At 42.5% G+C, this 24,254-nt stretch overlaps 3 protein-coding genes across 3 annotated transcripts; 2 read left to right on the top strand and 1 right to left on the bottom strand.

Moving 5' to 3' along the window:
* Positions 1–431: 431 nt before the first annotated feature.
* On the bottom strand, positions 432–8,359 carry ercc6l (excision repair cross-complementation group 6-like). Its single transcript, XM_037778761.1, has 4 exons — positions 8,032–8,359; positions 7,884–7,988; positions 5,199–5,243; positions 432–4,524 (listed from the first exon to the last, which is right to left on the bottom strand). Exons 2-4 carry the CDS (start codon positions 7,937–7,939, stop codon positions 525–527), a joined length of 4,101 nt encoding a protein of 1,366 aa, XP_037634689.1. The 5' UTR covers positions 7,940–7,988; positions 8,032–8,359; the 3' UTR covers positions 432–524.
* Positions 8,360–12,968: 4,609 nt separating this feature from the next.
* LOC119492360 (natterin-3-like) lies at positions 12,969–17,824 on the top strand. The gene is made up of 2 exons (XM_037776738.1): positions 12,969–13,260; positions 16,067–17,824. Exons 1-2 carry the CDS (start codon positions 13,248–13,250, stop codon positions 17,005–17,007), a joined length of 954 nt encoding a protein of 317 aa, XP_037632666.1. The 5' UTR covers positions 12,969–13,247; the 3' UTR covers positions 17,008–17,824.
* Positions 17,825–19,182: 1,358 nt separating this feature from the next.
* Positions 19,183–24,254, top strand: LOC119492334 (natterin-3-like). Its single transcript, XM_037776700.1, has 3 exons — positions 19,183–19,248; positions 19,598–19,632; positions 23,211–24,254. The coding sequence occupies exons 2-3, from the start codon at positions 19,620–19,622 to the stop codon at positions 24,152–24,154; spliced, it is 957 nt and encodes a 318-aa protein (XP_037632628.1). The 5' UTR covers positions 19,183–19,248; positions 19,598–19,619; the 3' UTR covers positions 24,155–24,254.

Genomic DNA, 24,254 nt, shown 5'->3' with positions numbered 1-24,254 from the left:
GAAATTTAGCGCAAGTTTGGAGCGTTATTTAGCCTCCTTCATGACCAGCTAGTAAGACATGGTTGGTACCGATGGATTCATCAGGTTTTATTGTTTATATGATACTAGTATCTTCACTCTAGCTTTAAAACTGAGCCGTTACAACCTCTAAAAGATCAATAGTGTTAATGCGTTAAAGAAATTAGTGGCGTTAAAATGAATTTGTGTTAACGCGTTAACTTTGACAGCCCTAGATCTAAATATCCATCAAACACTCAACAGATGATTTACTGTTGAAACAGACACTCTTAGTCTCATTTCATTCTCAATATCCAATGTGCAGCAGTAAATATATGCAGCAGTACACGCCATCGTAGTGAGAAAACAATGGGCTGAAAGGCCCTTTTAGTTCTTTGAAAAGTAGTCCCGGGACTAAAATTACCAGGAACGTCTTAATGGAAATGCGTCTTTTATTAACAAATGTGCAAATCAAACCATCAATGTGTATTAAAATCTGATATGTCCTCTTCCTCTGTGTTCCTTTGTTAACTTCTCTGACTCAGCTTCCGGTACAGTTGGATGGTCATGAGCTGAACTTCAGGATCTCCAGGTTTGATGTCGATAGCTCTCAGGAAGAAGTCCAAGGCGTCGTCCAGCTTCCCTTTGCTTTGGTGCTCCTTCCCTCTGGTGACCAGGGAGTCGAAGCTCTCCTCCTCGAACGGGACGACACCCTTCGTCCCGTTCGTCTTGACTCCTGAATCAGCGGTGCACTGATCCATTTTTTCGTCGGAGGCTAGCTCGGGCGTGCTGCTCGACTCCTCCATGCTGCTCGACTCCTCCATGTTGCTTGACCTCTCCATGTTGCTGCTCGTTTCCTGTCCAGACTCATCGATGGCATCTGCTGATTCAGAGCACTCCTCATCTTCCTCATCTTCCTCATCCTCATCAGCCATGTCTTGGTCGATGTCTTCGATCATGGACTGAAGGAGGGACCGGCTTGAGGCCACGGAGGTGTTTCCTCCAACGCTCTTTCTTGACCGGAGAGGGGCGGGGACAGATTTAGGTGTGGAGGCTCCAAGAACCTGGAAGGAGTTGTTGAGTTCTCTCCTATCCTCCTCCTCATCATCGTCGTCTTCGTCACTATCATAAATCACTGCTCCTCTTTTCTTCTTGTTAGTCACAATATAATTATCCATCGACTCGTCGACGTTATTGAGACTTTGGCTGAGTGCTTCTTGATGTTGTCTCTCAGAAAGGGATTTATGAACGTTGAAACTTCCCTCCATCTGCAGCTGTGACAGCAGCTTCCTCTCCTCTTCTTCGGTCTCCTGATGATCCAGGACATCGTGGTCTGAGAACATGTCACTGTCCTCAAGTTGTAAATTGAAGTTGCCTTCAAAGGATTCCAGCTCTGTGCTGACTCTGGATGATGGATCTGCCTTGCCAGCATCCCAATCAAGCTTCAAGACAGAAAGTCTTTTGTTCTTCAGGGGTACGACGTCTTCATCAACTGCTGTATCGTGCGCCAGACAGCCGTCACCTGCTGAAGCAACTGCAGCCTCAGACATCGCAGACTTCTCTTGAATGGAGGTATCATGCATATCACCTGCTGCAGCATCACTGGTCTCCGACGTCCCCAAAGACTCCTCAATCACCTCCTGATGGGAGGCGTCTTCTTCTTCCAAGTAACTCCTCTCCTGCTTAACAGACGGGTGTTTCGGGGAATACAGGTTCTCCTCGGCGAGCTTGTCTTGGCTTACTTCTACAACAGGTTGATCTTCTGACATACTCTCATCTGCAGTTAGATCAACAATTTGGTCACTTGGTTTCTGTTGGCCATCTTCTTTGTCAGAACCAGATTGGTCCAACTGCACCACAACCGGTGACCCGTTGAAGTTCATCAGCTCCTGGGCCTTCTGGACCCTCCCTTCAGTGTAGTGGTGGGCCTCTTGGTCCTCCATTGCAGACTTATCCATCAGTTCTTGAAGGGAGGCATCAGCCATATCACCTGCTGCAGCATCACTGGTCTCTGACGTCACCAAAGACTCCTCAATCACCTCCTGAGGGGAGGCATCTTCTACTTCCAAGTAACTCCTCTCCTGCTTGACAGATGGGTGTTTCGGGGAATACAGGTTCTGCTCAGCAAGCTTGTCTTGGTTTACTTCCAAGACAGGTTGATCTTCTGACATACTCTCATCTGCAGTTAGATCAATAACTCGGCCATTCAGATTCTGTTGGCTGTTCTCTTTGTCAGAACCAGACTCGTCCAACTCCACCACAACCGGTGACCCGTTGAAGTTGTGGTCATGCTGTGGAAAGGAAGGACTTGGTCTTGGATTTCTTGTTTTTTTCTCATTAGACCGCTCTCGGTTGTTCTCGGCTAGAGGTTGTCTGAGCCAGGCCGGTTCTGTGCTTGATGTCATGCTCTCCGCCAGCTGCATCTGTAACTCTGACTCAGCCTTCATCAGCTCCTGGGCCTTCTGGACCCTGCCTTCAATGTAGTGGTGTGCCTCTTGGTCCTCCGGGGCCTCGTCGTGGTTGACGTCGAGGGAAAACATGAGGTCGTGGTCAGAGATCCCAAACATCTCCATGGCGTGGAGGTGGGCAATGTGCTCGTCCAGTTCAGGGTCTGTCCGTCGGTGTCTGGAGTGCAGGGCTTGAAGCTGCAGCTGTGTGGACGAGGACCGTGTCTCCTCCAGGATGAAAAGTTCCTTCAACTCCTGCTTGCTGAAGTACCGAAAAGGGTTCTTCTTGTCTCCGGTACTCTGCCTGATGAGGGAGTCTTTGAAAACCTGCCGTCTGTAGATCTTCTCCTCCACCGTGCCGCAGGTGATCAGCCGGTAGATGATGACGTTTTCCGTCTGGCCAATGCGGTACGCCCTGTCGACGGCCTGGGCGTCTGTTGCTGGGTTCCAGCTGGGATCGTAGATCACGACTCGGTTTGCTGCCGTCAAAGTGATACCAACCCCTCCAACCTGGGTGGTCAGGAGGAAGACAGAGTAACTGTTGTCTGTCTGGAACCGAGTGATGAGCCTTTCTCTCTCTGCAATCTGAGTTACTGTCCCATCCAGTCTCATTACTTTGAAGCCTCTGTTCCCCAGGATGCGTTGGATGATGTCAAGCACTTTCCTGTAATGAGCGAAGACCAGCGTGCGGTGTCCTTCCTTTCTGAGCCTTTCAAGAAGTTCAAACAGAAAGATGAGTTTCCCAGACTCTGATATCAAGGTGTCATCAGGAACGTTAGCGATGCTGCCTGTGTCTGCCTCCATGTTGTCATTCTGCTGACTTTCAGCTGTACTTTCATCCAAGCCTAACTTGGCTATGGCTGCAGCAGAGAGCAGTCTTGGGTGGTCGCACAACTTTTTCATTATGTTTAGTTCAGCTAGAGGCGATTTGGTCGTCATGAGCAGCTCCTTGATTTGGTCCAGTGAAATGAACTGCCTGTATATGTCTTCCTGAACAGAGCTCAGGTAAGTCCAGATGATCAGGTCGTTCTTTCTCGTCAGCGTGGGCATGACTGCTCCAGAGTCTTTTGGAGGGTTTGGCACTTGGCTGTCCTTGTTGTTTGAATATTCCTCTTTGCATGGACGTGTCCCGTTCATTTTGTTCTTCTGCACTTCTGCTTTTGTCCTGCGGAGGAAGTAGGGTTTTATTATGGCCATGAGGTTCTCAGACATCCGAAACCCGAGGGCCTTTTCCCCCGGAGTGGAGTCCTTCTCTCTGGCCCGGGTGATGGGGTTCTCGTACTCTGTTTTGAATGTTTTAGCTGTGCCGAGGAGAGTGCCTTGGCAAGCAAAGTCATAGAGAGCCCACATTTCTTTCAGGTTGTTCTGGACTGGAGTGCCTGTGAGAAGAACTCGGTTTTTTGAAGGTATGTTGGAGGCACTTTTGGCTGTTTTGGCGGATGTGTTTTTTATCTTGTGTGCCTCATCCAGGATCACGTAGTCCCATGTGAACTCTCTGCCATTGTATGATGACAACTGCTGCCAGTTATTCAGGAGCATAGTGTATGTGGTGATGATGACGCCACTTCTCCTCTGAACTTTCTCCAAATTCCTGGTCCTCTCTTTGCCGGTACCGTGAAACTCCTTGACCCTCATGCCGGGAGTCCATTTGGCAAACTCCTTGGTCCAGTTTGTGATGAGTGAAGTCGGCATGATCAGCAGTGTGTGCTTAGCCAGCTCGCTGTCATACATGCCAGAGAGGAACGATATCACCTGGATGGTTTTACCAAGGCCCATGTCATCTGCCAAGATCCCACCTTTACGACCATCTCTGTAGAGACTGTACAGGAAGGCCACTCCATTTCTCTGGTAGTCATAAAGCTTGTCATATAACTCTTTGAAAAGCATTAAACCACTGCCATTAACATCGACAAAGTCTTCATCTTCATCCTCCGAGTCAATCTGACCAATAAGTTCTTCGAGTTTCTTTATCCTCCTTTCAAGTTTTTCACTCTGGTGAATGTCGTACGCCTGTTTGAGCAACTTCAGCGCTTTCTTTAGGTCCCCTTGTTTGGCAACATCTTTACCATCTTGAATTAACCTGAAAGAAAAAAAAGACAGGACATCAGTGGGTTATTAATAAAGCCCCGTTTCCACCGCAGGAAGTTACCCCGGGAACTTAGAACCTTTTGAGGAACTCATTGCGTTTCGAACGCAGGGACCAGAGTCTAAATTAAGTTCCAGGGACATTTTACGGGGCTTTTTTACTCCCCCCCCCCCCAAAAGACCCCAATTGTGGGGTAGAACTTTCTGAAAGTACTGTAACTTTCGGGGTGGAAGCCCACGTTACAGCGTTTGTTTACGAAACTTGCCGGAAGCTTCTGCTAGCTAGCTAGCTACCGGCTTAACATTAGCATACCAAAACTACCATCACAAAGTAAAACTTCTCCGAAGAGAAGAGACATTATCGGCCTAATGTCACCTGTGTTCTCCTTCAACTAACGAATTAACTAACTATAAACTCGCAAGCCGACAGACACCGCGGTGCGACGACTGGGGCCCCCCCTGTCCACACCGCCAGGAGCTGCTGCTGACAGCAGCCCACCGAGTCGGTCCATGTGCACCACGGCTTGGGAGTATAACCGAATTAGATAGTTAATCATTTAGTTAGCTAATTAAAGGAGAACACAGGTAACATTAAAGAGCTAAACACTTTGAACAATGTGGCATGGATAAAGATCTTGTTTTTTGTAATATTTAATTTCTTAGAGTTACCTGTGGTAGGCGTCCATCTTGTCGTCTGTATCCACGGACAAACACCTGTCGAGACAAGCTCGGGGTTAGAAAAACCGTCACAGGTACACTCATCCAAACTACTTCTGTGATTAACGGTACATCATTTCACTGAGGAAAACTACGCAGTGGAGGAAGAGTACTCCGATGATTTAAAATGATCAATACAACATCTAAAAATCAAGTTTATTTAAGTAAAAGTACACAAGTATTGTCAGCTTTGTGTAGTTAAAGTATCAGTAGTGAAAGTACACAAGTATTTTCAGCTTTGTGTAGTTAAAGTATCAGTAGTGAAAGTACACAAGTATTCTCAGCTCTGTGTAGTTAAAGTATCAGTAGTCAAAGTACACAAGTATTCTCAGCTTCGTGTAGTTAAAGTATCAGCAGTAAAAGTACACAAGTATTCACAGCTTCGTGTAATTAAAGTATCAGCAGTAAAAGTACACAAGTATTCACAGCTTTGTGTAATTAAAGTATCAGCAGTAAAAGTACACAAGTATTCTCAGCTTTGTGTAGTTAAAGTAACAGTAGTTAAAGTACACATGTATTCTCAGCTTCATGTAGTTAAAGTATCAGTAGTAAAAGTACACAAGTATTCTCAGCTTCATGTAGTTAAAGTATCAGTAGTAAAAGTACACAAGTATTCTCAGCTTCATGTAGTTAAAGTACACAAGTATTCTCAGCTTCATGTAGTTAAAGTATCAGCAGTAAAAGTACACAAGTATTCACATTCACGTAGTTCACTACCCTTACGAAAAAGTAGTATACTTCAAGTTAATTTTATGAAGTGTACTTAAAAAAAGTTCAAGTATATTTCCCAAGTATACTTTATGTAGTGAGTATACTAATATCAATGTACCAGTAGTATACTTGTAAGTGTGCTACTTCAATACTTCTTGGGACCCAATTCTTTGTTAATAAAAGTATACTTTTAAGTGTAGGAAAAGGAATCTATGATTACACAACTAGTTTACATCTAAGTGTATTTTGCACTACAACTTTATGAAGTGAAGCAAGTAATACAAGTATACTTGTAAGTCTTCTTTTACTTATAGTACTTAGCCAATGATTTATGTATTACATAAAGAGACTTGACAATAAATAAATAAAATGAGTTTTCCTTGCATGCCTCCACGATGAACGGAGAATGCAAACATGTAGATTAAAGTAAATTCATATCAAAACATACATTTACAAACTCTCACACACTTAAATAGGCTACTTTATCAAAAAGTAAGCACACACAGTATAAGCCAAGTATACTTAGACTTTTCTAGACTAAAAAGTAAACTAAAAGCATACTCTCTTATTTTAAGTTTAAAAGAAGTATTCTAATAGCACACTTGAATAAACTTCTTTTTGGTAAGGGTACTCCCCAACACTTCTTTTTACATTAAAACACATATGATTATAACCTATGATATGATGCAGTTCACCCTCAACTAGATTAGACATCGCTGTCAAAAGTAACGTCACATAGAAAGTAAAGTAACGTCACTCAGAAAGTAAAGTAACGTCACTCAGAAAGTAAAGTAACGGTAAAAGTAGAAATTGTTCTCTTCTTTAGGACAGCTGAAGGGAGATGCCATCGCAGTAACAGCGACTTGTTTACTTCCGGTACTTCGTGTATACAAAGCATCTAAAATTGGCTCCACGTTGATAAACTACAACATTAAAGTATTTTACATGTATTCATGTAGTTCGTGATAAAAACACAGTAATGTAGAAGTTTATAATAATACAACAGTGTGAAATGAGTCATTCTGCGTAGTACTTATACTTTGAATACTTTAAAAGGTCCCATATCGTGCTCATTTTCAGGTTGTATTTTGTGTTTCTTCTAGAACATGTTTACATGCTGTAATGTTAAAAAAGAAACTTTATTTTCCTCATGTACTCTCTGCCTGAATATACCTGTATTCACCCTCTGTCTGAAACGCTCCGTTTTAGTGCATTTCAACGGAATTGCAACAGAATTACGTTGCTAGGCAACAGTTTGGGTCCATGTTTACGTCCTGTCAGCTGATGTCATTTACATACACTGCTACAGGAAATAAAGTGGGACACATTTAGAATGTTTACGTTTAAAACCCTGTAATGGTCTAAATATTGTATATTTGTGACATCACAAATGGACAGAAATCCTAACGGCTTGTTTCAAAGGCACAATTTCTGAATACGGGCTGTGTGTGTATTTCTCCGTATATTGAGTGTTTTGATAGTTTAACAGTATTTATAAAGCACTTAAACCTGCTTTATATTATAAAAGACATGAGAATCTTACTTTTTACAATATGGGACCTTTAAGTACATGTTGCTGATAATACTGTTAGTGATGTAACTTTATGACTTCAGAACTTTTAATGATGGAGTAGCGATATTTTAAACGATAGATATTATATTGTAAATGAGAATTGGTTCTCAATTGATTTTACCTGGTTAAATAAAGGTCAAATAAATAAAAATATAGGATCTCTTCTACCACTGTAACATCACGTTACATATTTAGACGTTTGTTCGTACACATGTTGTAGTATTTACTGTTAGCATGTTAGCATAACGAGGCTAAACTGTCAGTCATGTAGTTGTAGTGGCGTTAGCACTGATGCTAACAGTTAGCACTGATGCTAACTAGCCATTCGTGACATCATCGTGATCTTTACTCACTTATCCAGTTTGTCGGAAATCTCCGCAACGTTGTCGTTATCTTGATGGACATCCATCCTGACAACGTGAGCTTTACACCGGCACAGAAACAATGAAGCTGCTGCTGTTAGCTGTTAGCTGTTAGCTGCTAGCTGCTAGCTGCTAGCTGCTGCTCTGCTGAAGGGAGATGTTGGAGATGTTGTGGTTTGGTTTGAACCCGCAGCTTTTAGTCCCGCCAAATGGTTCCAGCCAATCAGAGAGGAGGCTGTAGTGACGCTGTAGTGACGCTAGCCGTCGTTGTCCAATCGGGTAACAGCCGGGTACAGTGGGCGGGATCAACAGAAAAGCACAGCCAATGAGCAGCGTTGACTCAGGCCGGAGCCGGAAGAGGCAAGCTGTTCTCTTTTTTTCTTCTTCTTCTTCTTTTTTCACAACTTTATTGAGCTTTTTTGAATTTTTTTATTTTTTTTTACATCATAACGTTTGTGTTTTTTTATTTCAAAATGACAGTATCCATAGTAACAGCAGAAAACATAAAAAACATTTACATACAGAAGAAGCATAGCGAAAACAAACATAGAGCTGTGACAAACATTAAAGGACAACAGAAATTAAACAAAACCAACATCAAATAAAAAAAAAAAAACAATGAGAATAAATAAATAAATAGGAAAAAGACCACGCGAGAGTATGGCAATAATTTCACTTAAAAACTTTAAAGATATGTTTTCATTGCTTTTTTGTTTTGTGAGGAAGAAATGTTGACAGATATAATTCCATTTCTTTCATCAATACAAAGAAATTAGGCTTTTTTTTGGTAAATTTACACTTGTGAATGTGCAATTTATATCTATGTCACTCTTTAACTTCTGTAAGAAATGTTTCACTGGATAGAATCTGTGAATCAACTTAAATTTCACCTCTTTAACCTTATTTGTTAACAAGTTCATAATAAGGATGGGATTTTTTTCTGACTTTTTTTTCTGACATTTGTCAGATCTTTTGTTTCGGACATTTTTCAGACTTTTTTTTCAGACATTTTTTCAGATCTTTTTTTTCAGACATTTTTTGTTTGACATTTTTCAGATCTTTTTTTTCAGACATTTTTTCACATCTTTTTTTTCACATCTTTTTGTCAACGTTTTTCAGATCTTTTTTTTCAGACATTTTTTCACATCTTTTTTTTCACATCTTTTTGTCAACGTTTTTCAGATCTTTTTTTTCAGACATTTTTTCAGATCTTTTTTTTCAGACTTTTTTTTCAGACTTTTTTGTCCGACATTTTTCAGATCTTGTTTTTCAGACTTTTTTTTCGGACACTATTCAGATCTTTTTTTTCAGTCTTTTTTATCCGACATTTTTTCAGATTTTTTTTTCAGACTTTTTTGTCCGACATTTTTCAGATCTTTTGTTTCGGCCATTTTTCAGACTTTTTTTTCAGACATTTTTTCAGATCTTTTTTTTCACATCTTTTTGTCAACGTTTTTCAGATCTTTTGTTTCGGACATTTTTCAGACTTTTTTTTTAGACTTTTTTGTCCGACATTTTTTGAACTTTTTTTTCGGACATTTTTCAGATCTTTTTTTTCAGTCTTTTTTATCCGAAATTTTTTCAGATCTTTTTTTTCTGACTTTTTTGTCCGACATTTTTCAGATCTTTTCTTTCGTACATTTTTTAGACTTTTTTGTCCGACATTTTTTCACATCTTTTTTTTCTGACTTTTTTTTCTGACATTTTTCAGATCTTTTCTTTCGTACATTTTTTAGACTTTTTTGTCCGACATTTTTTCACATCTTTTTTTTCTGACTTTTTTTTCTGACATTTGTCAGATCTTTTGTTTCGGACATTTTTCAGACTTTTTTTTCAGACATTTTTTCAGATCTTTTTTTTCAGACTTTTTTTATTTGACATTTTTCAGATCTTTTTTTTCAGACATTTTTTCAGATCTTTTTTTTCAGACTTTTTTTTCAGACTTTTTTTTCAGACATTTTTTCAGATCTTTTTTTTCAGACATTTTTTCAGATCTTTTTTTTCAGACTTTTTTGTCCGACTTTTTTCAGATCTTTTTTTCAGACTTTTTTTTCGGACATTTTTCAGATCTTTTTTTTCAGTCTTTTTTATCCGACACCCCTGTGGTGTCATGCAGTTTACTGGGAGATTCACCTGTTTGTTCTCTCTGTCAGTGATCGTTAGAGTAACCGTGAACACCTGAGGGTGTCTGCTTATTTAAGTCTGGTTGCAGCTGGCAGCTTTCTCTCTGGCTGACCCTCCATTCTGCTGCTGCTGCAGCTTCATTCCTCTCCCGTTTGGTTATGTTTCTTGTTTTGCTTTTATGCACCTTTTCAACACCACACACTACTGACTTTACTGATATCCACACCCCATACTTTAATTACTTCAGTTACCTCTTTAATTTGGTTCAATTTGGTCTAAATTGTTAAATAAAGCTTAGTTCATATGTTGAATCTCCCTTTTTGTTATGTTCACCCGAGCCTGGTCGTAACACTTAATCAAATATGATTGAAAACAGTTCTTTTTATAAAATGGTCACTATATCCTGACCCTGTTGCTCATTTACAAAACAGCAACAAAAACAGCTCCTGCCTACCTGAACTCCCTCATCCAGAGGCCTGGACTACGAAGCGAGTTCAACTTACCCAGGGTATCTCCTCATTATCTGGTTTAACTTACCCTAACAAACGAGATCACACTAAATGATACTACGAAGCTGGTTATCAACTCAGTAAATCAACCCAGGGTTTCTCAGTCTGGCTGTGAGCGCGTTCACATGAACAGGGAGGTGTTTGCAGCATCTGACCAATCACAGACATGGACAAGACCACTGTCATCAGACAGACAGACAGGCAAATTTAACAAAGGAAGAAACTATATTAGTGAAATGCGAAGAAGTTAAACACATAATCCAGGCTAAAGGTAACACTGTTGAAGCTGCTAAATGCAGAAAGAAGAGCTGGAAAAAGAAAAAACTCCCGATGTGTGAATGCGTAAATTAACAGACTTATTAATTTAACGGAACACTCAAAAGTCGAATATACTCGTCTAAATATAAATAGCTTTTCAGAGTGTAAAAGATGAATGAATGATTTATCTTTTTACCCTGCAAAAATGTTGTTGCGTCTATGACTATTTAAACATCCCTTCACCTGCTTCCCCCCTCTCTGACGATGTGAAACGGACTCAAGAGCAAGTAAAAACAAATAAATATAAAAACATAATTCACAGCGGTAAACACCCCCAGCATAAAGTCAGCTGTCCTTCCTGTATTTGTCAGATTAAACTGTGTTGTTTTTAGTCTGGATTATGACGGTAACTTCTTCATATGTGTGTAATATTATCATACAATCACCACACTGAGCTCTGATTGGTCAGTAGGCGGTGCTTTCATAGGAGTTGATCTCTTATCTGGAACATAACCTGCTCCGGAGCAGGTTAGTTGTTCAGCATAAATTACCATGGTGATCTACCCCGATAAGAAGTGAACCAGCTTCGTAGTACCGAAAACCCAGAGTTAACCCTGAAGTTACCTCGATAACCGCAAATCCTGCTTCGTAGTACAGACCTCTGAACTCCCTCATCCAGAGGCCTGTACTACGAAGCGAGTTCAACATACCCAGGGTATCTCCTCGTTATCTGGCTTCACTAACCCTAACAACGAGATCTCGCTAAACGGTCCTACGAAGCTGGTTATCAACTCGGTAAATCAACCCAGGGTTTCTCAGTCTGGCTGTGAGCGCGTTCACATGAACAGGGAGGTGTTTGCAGCATCTGACCAATCACAGACATGGACTAGTCTACTGTCAGCAGACAGACAGGCTGAGCGGCACATTTTACAAAGGAAGAGTAAACTATATTAAACAAATACGAAGAAGTTAAATACATAATCCAGACTAAAAGTGACACAGTTGAAGCTGCCAAATGCAGGAAGGACAGCTGGTAAAAGAAAAAACTCCCGATGTTTGAATGCGTAAATTAAGAGACTTATTAATTTAACGGAACACTCAAAAGTCAGATATGGTCGTTAGATATTGTCCCTTTCCACCTTTTTATATTGTATATTTATATATATTGTATAGTGTATATACTGTATATTAACTGTATATTGTATATTTATATGTTTTCAATGATGTGTTGTGTTATGTGTATTATAGCGTTGCTGTAAATGTCCACTAAAGAGGAAGTCAAAGTCGGAGATCACGAATGAGTCAACAATCAGGAAACATGAATTCCATCTGGGTTTCCCCATCAGTTCCTCATTCTGGGAATGCTGATTCAGCATTCCCAGAATTTTTCTAAGGTTTATTCAACTTCTTCAATAATCATCTATTTCTTCCGTATGTTTTTTTGCCTTAAACTAGTCCTGCATACTTTCAGCTATAGAAACCGTTCAACTATCAAAATATTCAGCTCTTTAAGGACATTAGTGCTATATCTTGACTTGTTTCAACTATTTATACTTTTTAAAATATTAAGCTTTTCCACATTTTTTTTACAATGTAACTCAATGGAGAAAATCTTCAAATCCTCTTAAACCTACTCCACTTTGAAATGCTACTGCTTCCGCATACTTTCAGCTACAGACTTCATTTAAACTTTAAACGGGTTACAAGTCTTTGAACTATTAAGCTATGATTCAGCTTTTAGATAACTTTTACAGTTTTTCATTTATCGCAGTTTACGTTTTATGAAATTTTCAGACCATTTCAGATTTTATAATGGGTGTGTATTGCGTGGGTCGTTAAGGGCTAGAGTGTGTGACATCATCGCTAGAGTGCGAGAAAGCTTTGAAATATTTTGAAAATTTTCTGAACAAATTGCTCTGTAGCCCACAACGTTCACTCTTAATAGATAATTTTTTCATCAAATTGTAGGAAATGTTGTGCCGGTCGCAGTCATGTAGCTATGGAATCAGTCGGACTTACACATTTGTCTCTAGGGTCCCAAAAGTTAGAGTAAGTCCAACAAGCCACTCCATAGAGAGCAATGTTAAATCAGACGGGAAATGTCTGACAGAAAGTTGACAATGGCACTTTTCTAACCTGCTCCCATTGTATTACAGTTTAGTGTTCAGCTTTTCTAGCAATGTATTTCAGCTCTTAGCTTCTTTAGGTAATGCAGTTCAGCTTCCAACTCTGCCAGTTGTACATTTCAACTTCTAGGTTTTTCAGCAGTGCCGTGCAATGCATTTGAGCTTTAACATTTTTAAGCAAGTCATTTCACATTTCTGCATTTTCAGCAATGCTTTGCAATAAATTTCAGCTGTCAGCATTCCCACGCATTTTCAGCAGGAAATGCATTTTCTAGTTTAAATAACAATGCTTCTGTTCTGTGTTTCATCTGCAGCTGAAGCTGTGAGTGCTGCTGACGATGGCTAGACAAGGTAAAGTGAAACTGTTGTCACAGTATGATGTTTCCATGCTGCTGTTTCTTTTCCATGTGTCCTCATTTATACATCACTTAAAATGGAATGAATAGAAATTGCTTTTACAAAAAATGTAGTGAGTAAACAAATTATGAAAATAGAGGGGAAAAAAGGAATCCTATGGAACTAGAAGAGTGACAGTAAATGTTGGCATTGAAAACAGAACTTGAACTGAAAAAGGAAAGATTGGCATTGAAAAAGTTCCACTGAAAAATAAAACAGGCATTAAAAAATATTTGAAATTATTTTGATTACGTCAATTATGTTTTGATTACAATGCCAATCTTCTGATTTTTCCATGGCACACTTTTTAAAATTATTTTATTTTACGCTGACATAGGAACATTTTGAGCAAAAATCCTTTGATCTTCTCAACAAATCTATTATGGAAACAGTTTTTATCATATTAGGACTTCTTTGGTCACATATTCAACAAGACTCATTGTGTGAATGCTGTAATACAGAGTTCACAGTATGTTATCCAAATCTTTATTCTTCCACTTCTTCTTCTATTTCTTCTGTACATTTTTTGGACTCTAACTACTTCTGCATACTTTCAGCTACAGAAACAGTTCAACTATCAAAATATTCATCTCTTTAAGGACTTTAGTGCTTACATTCATGTATCTATTCTTGTATCTACCCCTCTTATACTTTTTAAAATCCACACACAGTAGAGAAAATACTACACCGTGGATATGGTCGTGAACGTTCGGTTACTGTGTAACCTTTGTTCTCTATCGTATCAAGACTATCTCTCCAGCCTACATATTCCATATGTATGGGGAATGACCCCGCTGGGTCAGGTGACGTGGATACTTTTTTAAGACACACCGGCACTGCCGGCCAAGCCTAGATGCAAGTCTATAAAGCGCATGCGTTGACGTTGGATTATTGCTAGATTTGATCGTAACGTGTCTCCGAGTGGCCTCATGCCGGAGAGATAGTCTCTCACTCAGAGAACGAAGGTTACACAGTAACCTAACGTTCTCTATCGTATTGAAACTACCTCTACAGCCTACATATTCTATATGTATGGGGAACTCTGTAAGACACACCGATAGGAGACGGTGCAGCCCAATAATTATGTACACCCCAACAAACAAAAAATTTACAAATGTACACTATTTACACTCCAACCGGTTAACAGGCCCTGCCAGACGCCAAGGCCTCTACCGGTAGTAAGGCCAGGTCAGCCCGCAAGATGCTAAGCTGACTGAGGGGATACACTTATCGCCCCAACAGGGGGACCTGATAAAGATGGCCCAGCCCTATGGGCGGGTAAGATCAAGTCACATCCGGGTTGCACCTAGCACCAACTCACCAAAGGAGGTCCCGGATGCAACATTTAAGGGGTAGAATCTGGTGAAGGTAGATGGAGCTGACCATGTGGCTGCTGTGCAAATCTCGTCTAGAGAGGCACCCCGCCACAGTGCCCATGAGGTCGCTACACCTTGTGTCGAGTGCGCATGCACCCCTGGTAGCAACGGCCCATCCGTCTCCTTGTAAGCCACCTGGATTGTCTCAACAATCCAAAGTGACAACCTTGACTTTGACAATGGCCTACCCAAGCACTCCGGTTTGAAACAAACAAACAACTGGTCAGTTTGTCTGAGGGCGGCTGTGGCTCAGAGGGTAGAGCAGGTTGTCCACCAATCGGAAGGTCGACCCCCGGCTGCTCCGGGTCACATGTCGATGTGTCCTTGAGCAAGACACTTAACCCCAAATTGCTCCCGAAGGCGGAGCCATCGGTGTGTGAATGAGTATTTAGATTAGATCCTGATGGGCAAAGTTGGCACCTTAGTAGCCTTTGCCATCAGTGTATGAATGTGTGTGTGAATGGGTGAATACTGACATGTAGTGTAAAGCACTTTGAGTGGTCGGAAGACTAGCTATATAAATGCAAGTCCATTTACCATTTAAACACCTGCCTTCGTTTTACGTACATCGCCAGGGTCCTAACTGGGCATAGTGTTGAGTGTTCTTGGTCGGCTCCCTCCCTCTCTTGAGGGGAGTAGAAAGGACAAAGCTCAACTGACTGGCCTATGTGCATTTCAGAGAGTATTTTAGGGAGGAAAGCTTGATTAGGGCGAAGGATTACCCCTGCACCATCCAGCAGAAACTTGAAGCAGCTTTCATTAATAGATAGAGCCTGCAGCTCCCCCACTCTCTTTGCAGAGGTCACTATCAGACGGAAGGCTGTTTTAAGTGACAGCCATTTCAGAGCCATTTCAGCTCTGCAGATTCAATAGGCTCAAAAGGGGGGTGCTGCAATGCCCCCAGGACGCGGTCCAAATCTCAGAGGGGCACAGCTGGCCCTCTACTATGAGCTGTAAGCCTATGAACCCCTTTGAGGAACTGCGAGATCAGAACACAGCAGCTCTCGGGGAGTCTGAGCTCCTCAACCCGAGCAGCCTCAATAGCAGCCACCATACCTCTGAGGGTGGTGGAGGACTTCCCTGCATCCAACTGTTCCCGCAAAAATTGCAGGATGTCATGAGCTGTATAGGCAAAAGGGTCCACCTGGTGTGCCTCACACCTTGGTCAGTTTGGCTACTTCTAAAATTCATGACAATAAGTGATTTAAATATAATTCCGAGATAAATGTTTTGCTTTTCGCTCTCCATTGGCAAGTTTTTGTTTTGCCCTATAAAGCATTCATTCCCATTTTGTCTATTTTCAAAAAGCTTTGGGAATACATCGATTGATTAGTGATGTCATTTGATTTATACTTAACATTGTTCCTATTTGTGCTTTCTCAAAGTGACCCTTGAAGAATCCAACCTGAAATGGGAGACCTTTAAAGGCTCTATCCCCAACGGAGCGGTTTCAATCTACAACGATTACGAAAACCGCACCGACTACGTTGCCAAATATGAGGACCAGCCCGGCTTCTTCTGCCCTGACCTGGATTCTTACTGCCACTACTCCCGTGCAGGCAAAGAGCTTCGTAGCTCCACATTTGAGATCCTGGTGAACAAAGACGACTTTGAGTCTTTGGAATGGAAAGGTGGCTCCCACGGTTCAGTGCCTGCAAATGCAGTATACGCCTCCCACAATGAAAGGCATGTTGGGAAGAACCAGTATGGTCTTGGGAAGGTACATGCTAGATATGAGAACTTCTACCATGCCTGGAGAGGTAAAGAGTATGAATACAAGGACTACCAGGTTCTGACCTTTAACCCAGATGTAACCAGCGAGCACATATGTGATGTCAAGTATAAAACTAATCCTACGATCATTAAGCATCCTCCAGAGATCTTGACCAAGTCTAAAATCACCAACAATAGCAACCAGCCAGTGACACAGACTGTCACCCTCTCATACGAAAACAAAGTGGAGCAAAGGTGGGACACCAGCTTTTCTATGAAAACGGGCGTCACGACTAGAATCACTGCTGGAATCCCAAGTATTGCCTCTGCAGATGTTGAGTTTAGCGTGGTGACAACCCTCGAGTCCACGGAGGGGACCACTCATACCAAGTCAACCACCCACTCTGTTGCTGTTGAGTGCAAAGTCCCACCAAAGCACGACTGCAGTGTCAGTATGGTGGGGTATAGGTACAGGGCAGACATCCCTTACACTGCACGCCTCAAACGCACCTACAGGAACGGGGGGACCAGGTCGACGTCCATCACCGGGACCTACAAAGGCGTCAGCGTGGGAGAAGTCTGGACTGAGGTGGATCCCTGTCAACCTCTGTAGGCCCTGTCCCTGAAAGAATAATGGAAGAGGCTCCATGAGTTACAGTACCTGACATATTGTATGTTGGATACCCGTAACGAAAAGCTAAAAAAAAAAGTTTTATTTTTGCTTTGATTGAGCATTTATCGATTTCTTCAGTTTTTCAACAAATTGTTTACCAGGCAACAAAAGTATTGTTGAGGTTTCATCTATAATGTCCAAGACACACACCCCCAAAACCTACCCTAATTCAGAGTTCAACCCATTAATTAATTCATTGACTTTAATTGACTAACCAATTGAGAATTACAGAAATACTTGGAAACATTGTTGTGAAACTGGTGAATCGGTATGATTTCTTTCCTTTCATTGAGCTTAGAGTGATTTAGTCTCAGATATGATTTTATTACACATATATAATCCCATATGTCTTTGTGCTCATTTAATAGTGATAACAAGTAGTTGATTTTATTTCATTCTTCAATATGTAATCCTGTGTGCTTTTATATTCACTGGCTGATAAAACATATGTAAGAAAGGCTTTTTTCTTAAAGGTGTTACGTATCTAATAGTTTGTTGATGTTTAGGTTGTTAACCATACATGGATCCGGAGTAAAAAAGTATAAATAAGGGGAGACAACAGATTATAGGAGGCTTTTTTGACTCTGATTTGATTTTTGACGTTTTCTTTTTGGCTTTTTGAAGCTTTTGAGGATATTTGAGATTTTAGTGGATGTTTTGGTTCCTTTTTGTATCATTATATTCATGTAACCTGTAATCTTCATATTATCTTTAAAAAACAATAAAACTGGATTGTATTCTGTACATTCCAACCAAAGTCCTGTCTTGCTCATCTCTGAGGGTGTCTGCTTGGTGTCCTTAAGGTAAGAGAGCCCTTCCTCTGGGATAGGCTGACAGTTACAATGTAATTGTTATGAATTACAATAGCAAAGCTGAATACTTGCTAAGGTTAAAGTTGTGTTGTTTCCTTTGTCTTGACTTGCTAAATGGGGATAGCTTGGATTATTTGATGTTCTACTGATTGAGTTGTGTTTTCTGTTGCTTATAATATCAAAGCTTAAACATAGTTGTGTGTTTTGGTGTACATTAGGTGCTGAGACGGTCTACTTGTAGATTTTTGGAGGTCCATTCGAAACCTAGGTCAGAGGTTGCAGAACAGCCGTTTTCCAGTGCCTTATTCACACTGGAAGGGGGCACCGGTTATACCAGGCTGTATGCCATAACAGTATGAAAATAACACATTTCATATTTCATTGTTATATAGTTACAAAAGTTATAAAATAAACTGACATGTAAACTAAAACTGTGTCACAATCACTCAAATATACAATCAACATGCATGTTACAGTCAGAAACAGCAGCATTACAGTGGTATGAAAGATTGTTGTTAGTGAAATATTCAGAAATAACATAAAGAGATAAAAAGAAAGATAAAACCAAAGTGTCACTTGCGGTGTTGGATAGTAACAGGTTATTGAGTCTCTGTTGCAGTTCTACTGTCTTTAGGGTTAATAACATCTTGAAGGTTGAAGTGTGAGCATAAAGATTTCAGATGAGACACAATTATATTAAGAAGAGCACTTTTTTATGGAGCTGGTCTGGGTAGCAGAACGTTATGTAATTGGTATGTAACCAGTTCTTCTGCATAATTAGGAAATTAATGTTAGTATTTTTGGGGAAGCCATAAATAAAGTAAATAACAAATAACTGATCACATATTTACATTTAAATTGCCCAACACTGGCCATCTGCCTACTTGCTGCGTATATCAAATGAAACTCAGCAGATGTTTCTTATAGTGAGTGAAGTATTAGTGCTGGATCATCCGAATGCTATCAAAAGTTTGGTGTGCGACGATGTTCATGGCGGGCTGCAGCAAGTAGACGTTTGCATGAAGCATAATGGGATTGAACATCATAGAATGAAGCTCGTCAGTAAAAACTCCCTTCATGTCTTCATCTGAATTTGAAATAGCACAAAAGTATGTAATCGGACAGGTGTTCCATGCAGTGGTAGGTTGTTGTTTTTTTCCTCTTCTGTGTCTCTGAGGTGCTGGCCTTTCCCCTCTTGTGAGGGATGAGTGTGCACGGCTGATGAGTGCCAACTGGCCTTTTTCCCAAAGTTCCTTATTCAGCCTCTGCAGTATTTATACCAGCCTCGTAACCCAAGTCAGAAGTTGTTGTGTGCCTCATAACTTTGCTTTCGCTTTTACTTATTTCATGGAACCCTTGTCAGCCGATGGTGAGTGCTTCTCATAAATTTCAACCACTTAAAAACTTGAAAATGTGTAGTTCAGTAGCTCTAGGTTACTAGGAGAAAGTTAATTTATACAAACATTTTACGACCATTCATATAATTAGAAAGCAATCATTTCAACACTGCTTGAAATTATAATTAGAGATCAACTGCAAAAAACGATTTCCCATGAGGAGACAATGTAAAGATGCTCGTCTTTCACATGATCAAAGTCTTGTTTTTCTGTGCTCGTGTTCTTTAAAACAAACACTGCCTTTTAGCAGTCTGAGTAGCTCAACATTTGATGATCTGATATTTTACATAACAATACTTCTGTTCTGTGTTTCATCTGCAGCTGAAGCTGAGTGTTGCTGACGATGGCTAGACCAGGTAAAGTGAAACTGTCATTACAGTATGATATTTCCATGCTGCTGTTTCTTTTCAATTCAATTCAATTCAATTCAATTTATTTTTGTATATCGTCAAATCACAACAGAAGTTATCTCAAGACGCTTTATATATAGAGCAGGTCTATGACCGTACACCAGAGTTTAGAGACCCAACAAGATCCACCAAGCGCGCTGTGGCCAGGAAAACTCCCCGATTACTGGGAAGAAACCTGGAGCAGAACCGGGCTCAGGCGGGCGGCCATCTGCCGAGACCGGCTGGGGGGATAGATAGGTAAAGAGAGAGAGAGAGAGAGAGAGAGAGAGAGAGAGAGAGAAGCAGCCACAATGGTAGCCTAGCAGCTGTAATAACTAATACAAGTAGGACTGATAACACAAAACCAATAGTGGTGGATGGAAAGAGTGATAATACAAATATCAGAATTGATGTCATTGGGTCGTCCTCAGACGGGCTTTCAAGTGGAGCTTCCAGCTGTCTCAGTCCACCATACATCTGGCTAGCTCGCCAGCACTGTCCAGCATCTCTCCTCAGTACGTCCATGTATGTCGGTGTGGGACGTCCCTGTGATCGATGCCCGTGCATCGGTTCCCGCAGCATCAGCATGCTTGCTGGGAGTTCTTGATGTCTTTGGCAGTGACCGAGAAGTGTTATTCTCCAGGCTGCCACTTTGTCACTAAGTGTTGGTAGTCCCTCGTTAGCATTGGTAGTCCTTCGTACAGACGTAGTTAATTAATGATGGTAGCAGTTGGTGTCAAGCAGGCACCGGACGCGGTAGCAGATGCAGCCACAATACCGGAGACATCCAGATCCAGGTGAAACCCCGCTCCAGGTATAACCTCGCTCCAGGTGTGACCCCGTTCCAGGCACAGCCCGAAACAACTACATGGTGCCGTCACCCTGTGGGCCCACCACCTGCAGGGATAGGCATCGGGGTCGGGTACACTGCGAGCCGGGCGGCAGTCGAGGGCGGGGTTATTAGGTGTTCTGATTCCCGGCATCGCAGACTGACTTTTGGAACGTGGAACGTCACCCCTCTGGCAGGGAAGGAACTGGATCTGGTGCGGGTGGTGGAGCGGTAACAACTAGATATAGTTAGGCTCACCTCCACGATCGATGATCGACTTTGTGGTCGTATCATCAGATCTGTGGCCGTATGTCTTGGACACTCTGGTGCAGAGAGGAGCAGAGCTGTCAACTGATCACCTCCTGGTGGTGAGTTGGATCATATGGCGGGGGAGGCTGCCGGACAGGCCTGGTAACCCCAAACGTGTAGTGAGGGTGAACTGGGAACGTCTGGTGGAGGCCCCTGTCCATGAGGTCTTCAACTCCCATCTCCGGAAGAATTTTTCGTGCATCCCGGGGTAGGCTGAGGACCCCAGAAACAGCTGACAGGTACCGGTTGGCCAGAAGGGCTGCAGCTGCGGCGGTCGCCAAAGCAAAAACCCGGGTGTGAGAGGAGTTCAGGGAGATCATGGAGAAGGACTTTGGGTTGGCCTCAAGGAGGTTCTGGAAAACCGTTAGAGGACTCAGAAAGGGTGACTCAGGCTGTGTGCAGCAGGGGAGGAGAACTGCTGACCCAGAATGGGGGATATTGTCGAGTGGTGGAAAGCGACTTCCAGGAACTCCTGAACCCGACCAACACGTTCTCTGTAGAAGAGGCAGGGTTTGAAGACTCGGGGGAAGGCTTGTCAATATTCTTGGCAGAGGTCGCTGAGGTAGTCAAAAAGCTCCTCAGTGGCAAGGTGCCGAGGGTAGATGAGATTCACTCTGAGATGCTTACGGCTCTGGACATTGTTCAACTGTCTTGTTTGACACACCTTTTCAGGTTTCCGTGGAGGTCGGGGACAGTACCTGTGGAATGACAGACCGGGGTGGTGATTCCCATTTTCAAAAAGGGGGACCGGAGAGTGTGCTCCAATTATCGGGGTATCACACTGCTCAGCCTCCCCGGGAAAGTTTATTTTAGGGTGCTGGAAAGGAGACTCCAACCGATTGTCGAACCTCAGATCCAGGAGGAGCAATGTGGATTCCGTCCTGGCCGTGGAACAGTGGACCGGCTCTTTACTCTTGCGGGGCTGTTGGACGTGTCATGGGAGCTGTTACGAGCCATCCAGTCCTTGTATAACCAAAGTGAGAGCTGCGTCCGTATACTCGGCACAAAATCAAACACGTTTTCAGTGGGTGTTGGCCTCCGCCAGGGTTGTCCCTTGTCGCCAATCCTGTTTGTGATTTTCATGGACAGGACCTCAAGGCGCAGCCGGGGGGAGGAGAGTGTCCAGTTTGGGGACCTCAGAATTGCGTCTCTGCCCTTTGCAGATGATGTGGTTCTGTTGGCTTCATCAGACTGTGACCTGCAGCACGCACTGGGGCGGTTTGCAGCCGTGTGTGAAGCGGTCGGGATGAGAGTCAGTATCTCCAAGTCTGAGGCCATGGTTCTCTGCCGGAAACCGGTGGATTGCTCCCTCCAGGTGGGGAGTGAGTCTTTGCTCCAAGCGAGGGAGTTTAAGTATCTCGGGGTCTTGTTCACAAGTGAGTGGAAAAAAGGAGTGGAAGATGGACAGGCGGTTTGGTGCAGCGTCTGCAGTTATGCGGGCGCTGTACCGGACTGTTGTGGTGAAGAGGGAGCTGAGCCGGAAGGCAAAGCTCTTGATTTACCGGTCCATCTACATTCCAACCCTCTTGTATGGTCATGAGCTTTGGGTAGTGACCGAAAGAATGAAATCGCGGATACAAAACGGCTGAAATGAGCTTCCTCCGTAGGGTGGCTGGGCTCAGCCTTAGAGATAGGGTGAGGAGCTCAGACATCCGGAGGGAGCTCGGAGTAGAGGCGCTCCTTCCCGTCAAAAAGGGCCAGCTGGGCGCCTGGGTTAGCTCAGTTGGTAGAGCGGGCGCCCATGTAACAACGCTTGGTCCTGACTGCAGCGGCCCGGGTTCGAATCCGGCCTGTGGCCCTTTCCGCATCCACTCTCTCTTTCCCCCCTTTCCAAGACTCTATCCACTGTCCTCTCAATAAAAAATGGAAAATGCCCCCAAAAAAAGAACTTTAAAAAAAAAAAAAAAAAAAGGGCCAGCTGAGGTGGTTTGGGCATCTGATCAGGATGCCTTCTGGATGCCTCCCTTTGGAGGTTTTCCAGGCACGTCCAACTGGTAAGAGTGCTGGAACACGCTGGAGAGGTTACATATCTCGTTTAACCTGGGAACACCTCGGGGTCCCCCAGGAGGAGTTAAACACACAGATGAGTCCATTCCTAACACTTTTTCCAAACTCTTTAAATTAGTTTTAAAGTGTATGCACAGCGCTTCAACATGTGTAGAAATCCAGAGCTTGACAGACCTCCATGTCTAATTATAGTTGCTCATTACAATTTGATAAGTGATTTAAATATAATTCCGAGATAAATGTTTTGCTTTTTCGCTTTCCATTGGCAAGTTTTTGTTTTGTCCTATAAAGCATCCATTATCATTTTGTCTATTTTCAAAAAGCTTTGGGAATACATCGATTGATTAGTGATGTCATTTGGTTTATACTTAACATTGTTCCTATTTGTGCTTTCTCAAAGTGACCCTTGAAGAAACCAACCTGAAATGGGAGACCTTTAAAGGCTCTATTCCCAACGGAGCGGTTTCAATCTATAACGGATACGAAAAACGCACCGACTACGTTGCCAAATATGGGGACGAGCCCGGCTTCTTCAACCCTCACCTGGATCCTTACTGCCACTACTTCTATGCAGGCGAAGAGCTTCGTAGCTCCACATTTGAGATCCTGGTGAACAAAGATGACTTTGAGTGTTTGGAATGGAAGAATGGCTCCTACGGTTCAGTGCCTGCAAATGCAGTCTACACCTCCCCCAATGACATGTATGTTGGGAAGAACAAGTATGGTCTTGGGAAGGTACATGTTAAATATAAGAACTTCTACCATGCCTGGGGAGGTAAAGAGTATGAATACAAGAACTACCAGGTTCTGACCTTTAACCAAGATGTAACCAGCGAGCACATATCTGATGTCAAGTATAAAACTAATCATCCTAATATCATTAAGTATCCCCCAGAGATCTTGACCAAGTCTGCCATCACCAACAATAGCAACAATCTAGTGACACAGACAGCCACCCTCTCAAAGACAACCCAAGACGAGCAAAGGTGGGACACCAGCTTTTCTATGAAAGCGGGCGTCACGACTAGCATCACTGCTGGAATCCCAAGTATTGCCTCTGCAACTGTTGGGTTTAGCGCGGCGATAGGCCTCCAGTTGTCCAAGGGGACCAGTCATACCGAGTCAACCACCCACTCTGTTGCTGTTGAGTGCAAAGTTCCACCAAAACACTCCTGCAGTGTCAGTATGGTGGGGTATAGGTACAGGGCAGACATCCCTTACACTGCACGCCTCAAACGCACCTACAGAAATGGGAAGACCAAGTGGACGTCCATCACCGGGACCTACAAAGGCGTCAACGTGGGAGAAGTCCGGACTGTGGTGGAACCCTGTGAACATCTGTAGGCCCCGTCCCTGAAAGAATAATGGAAGAGGCTCCATGAGTTACAGTACCTGACATATTGTATGTTGGATACCCGTAACGAAAAGCTAAAAAAAACTAACT

Source organism: Sebastes umbrosus, chromosome 8 (assembly GCF_015220745.1).
Source record: "Sebastes umbrosus isolate fSebUmb1 chromosome 8, fSebUmb1.pri, whole genome shotgun sequence".
NCBI lineage: Eukaryota > Metazoa > Chordata > Actinopteri > Perciformes > Sebastidae > Sebastes > Sebastes umbrosus.
The sequence above is the reverse complement of the archived record's forward strand: the minus strand, read 5'-3'. Positions and strand labels throughout refer to the sequence as shown.

Excerpts from the sequence above, each read along its gene's own strand:
- ercc6l (XM_037778761.1), bottom strand. The coding sequence starts at position 7,939 with ATGGATGTCCATCAAGATAACGACAACGTTGCGGAGATTTCCGACAAA. Across the intron at positions 5,244-7,883 it reads ATTTCCGACAAACTGGATAA|GTGTTTGTCCGTGGATACAG; the intron begins GTGAGTAAAGAT and ends TTGTCTCGACAG. Across the intron at positions 4,525-5,198 it reads AAGATGGACGCCTACCACAG|GTTAATTCAAGATGGTAAAG; the intron begins GTAACTCTAAGA and ends TTTTTCTTTCAG.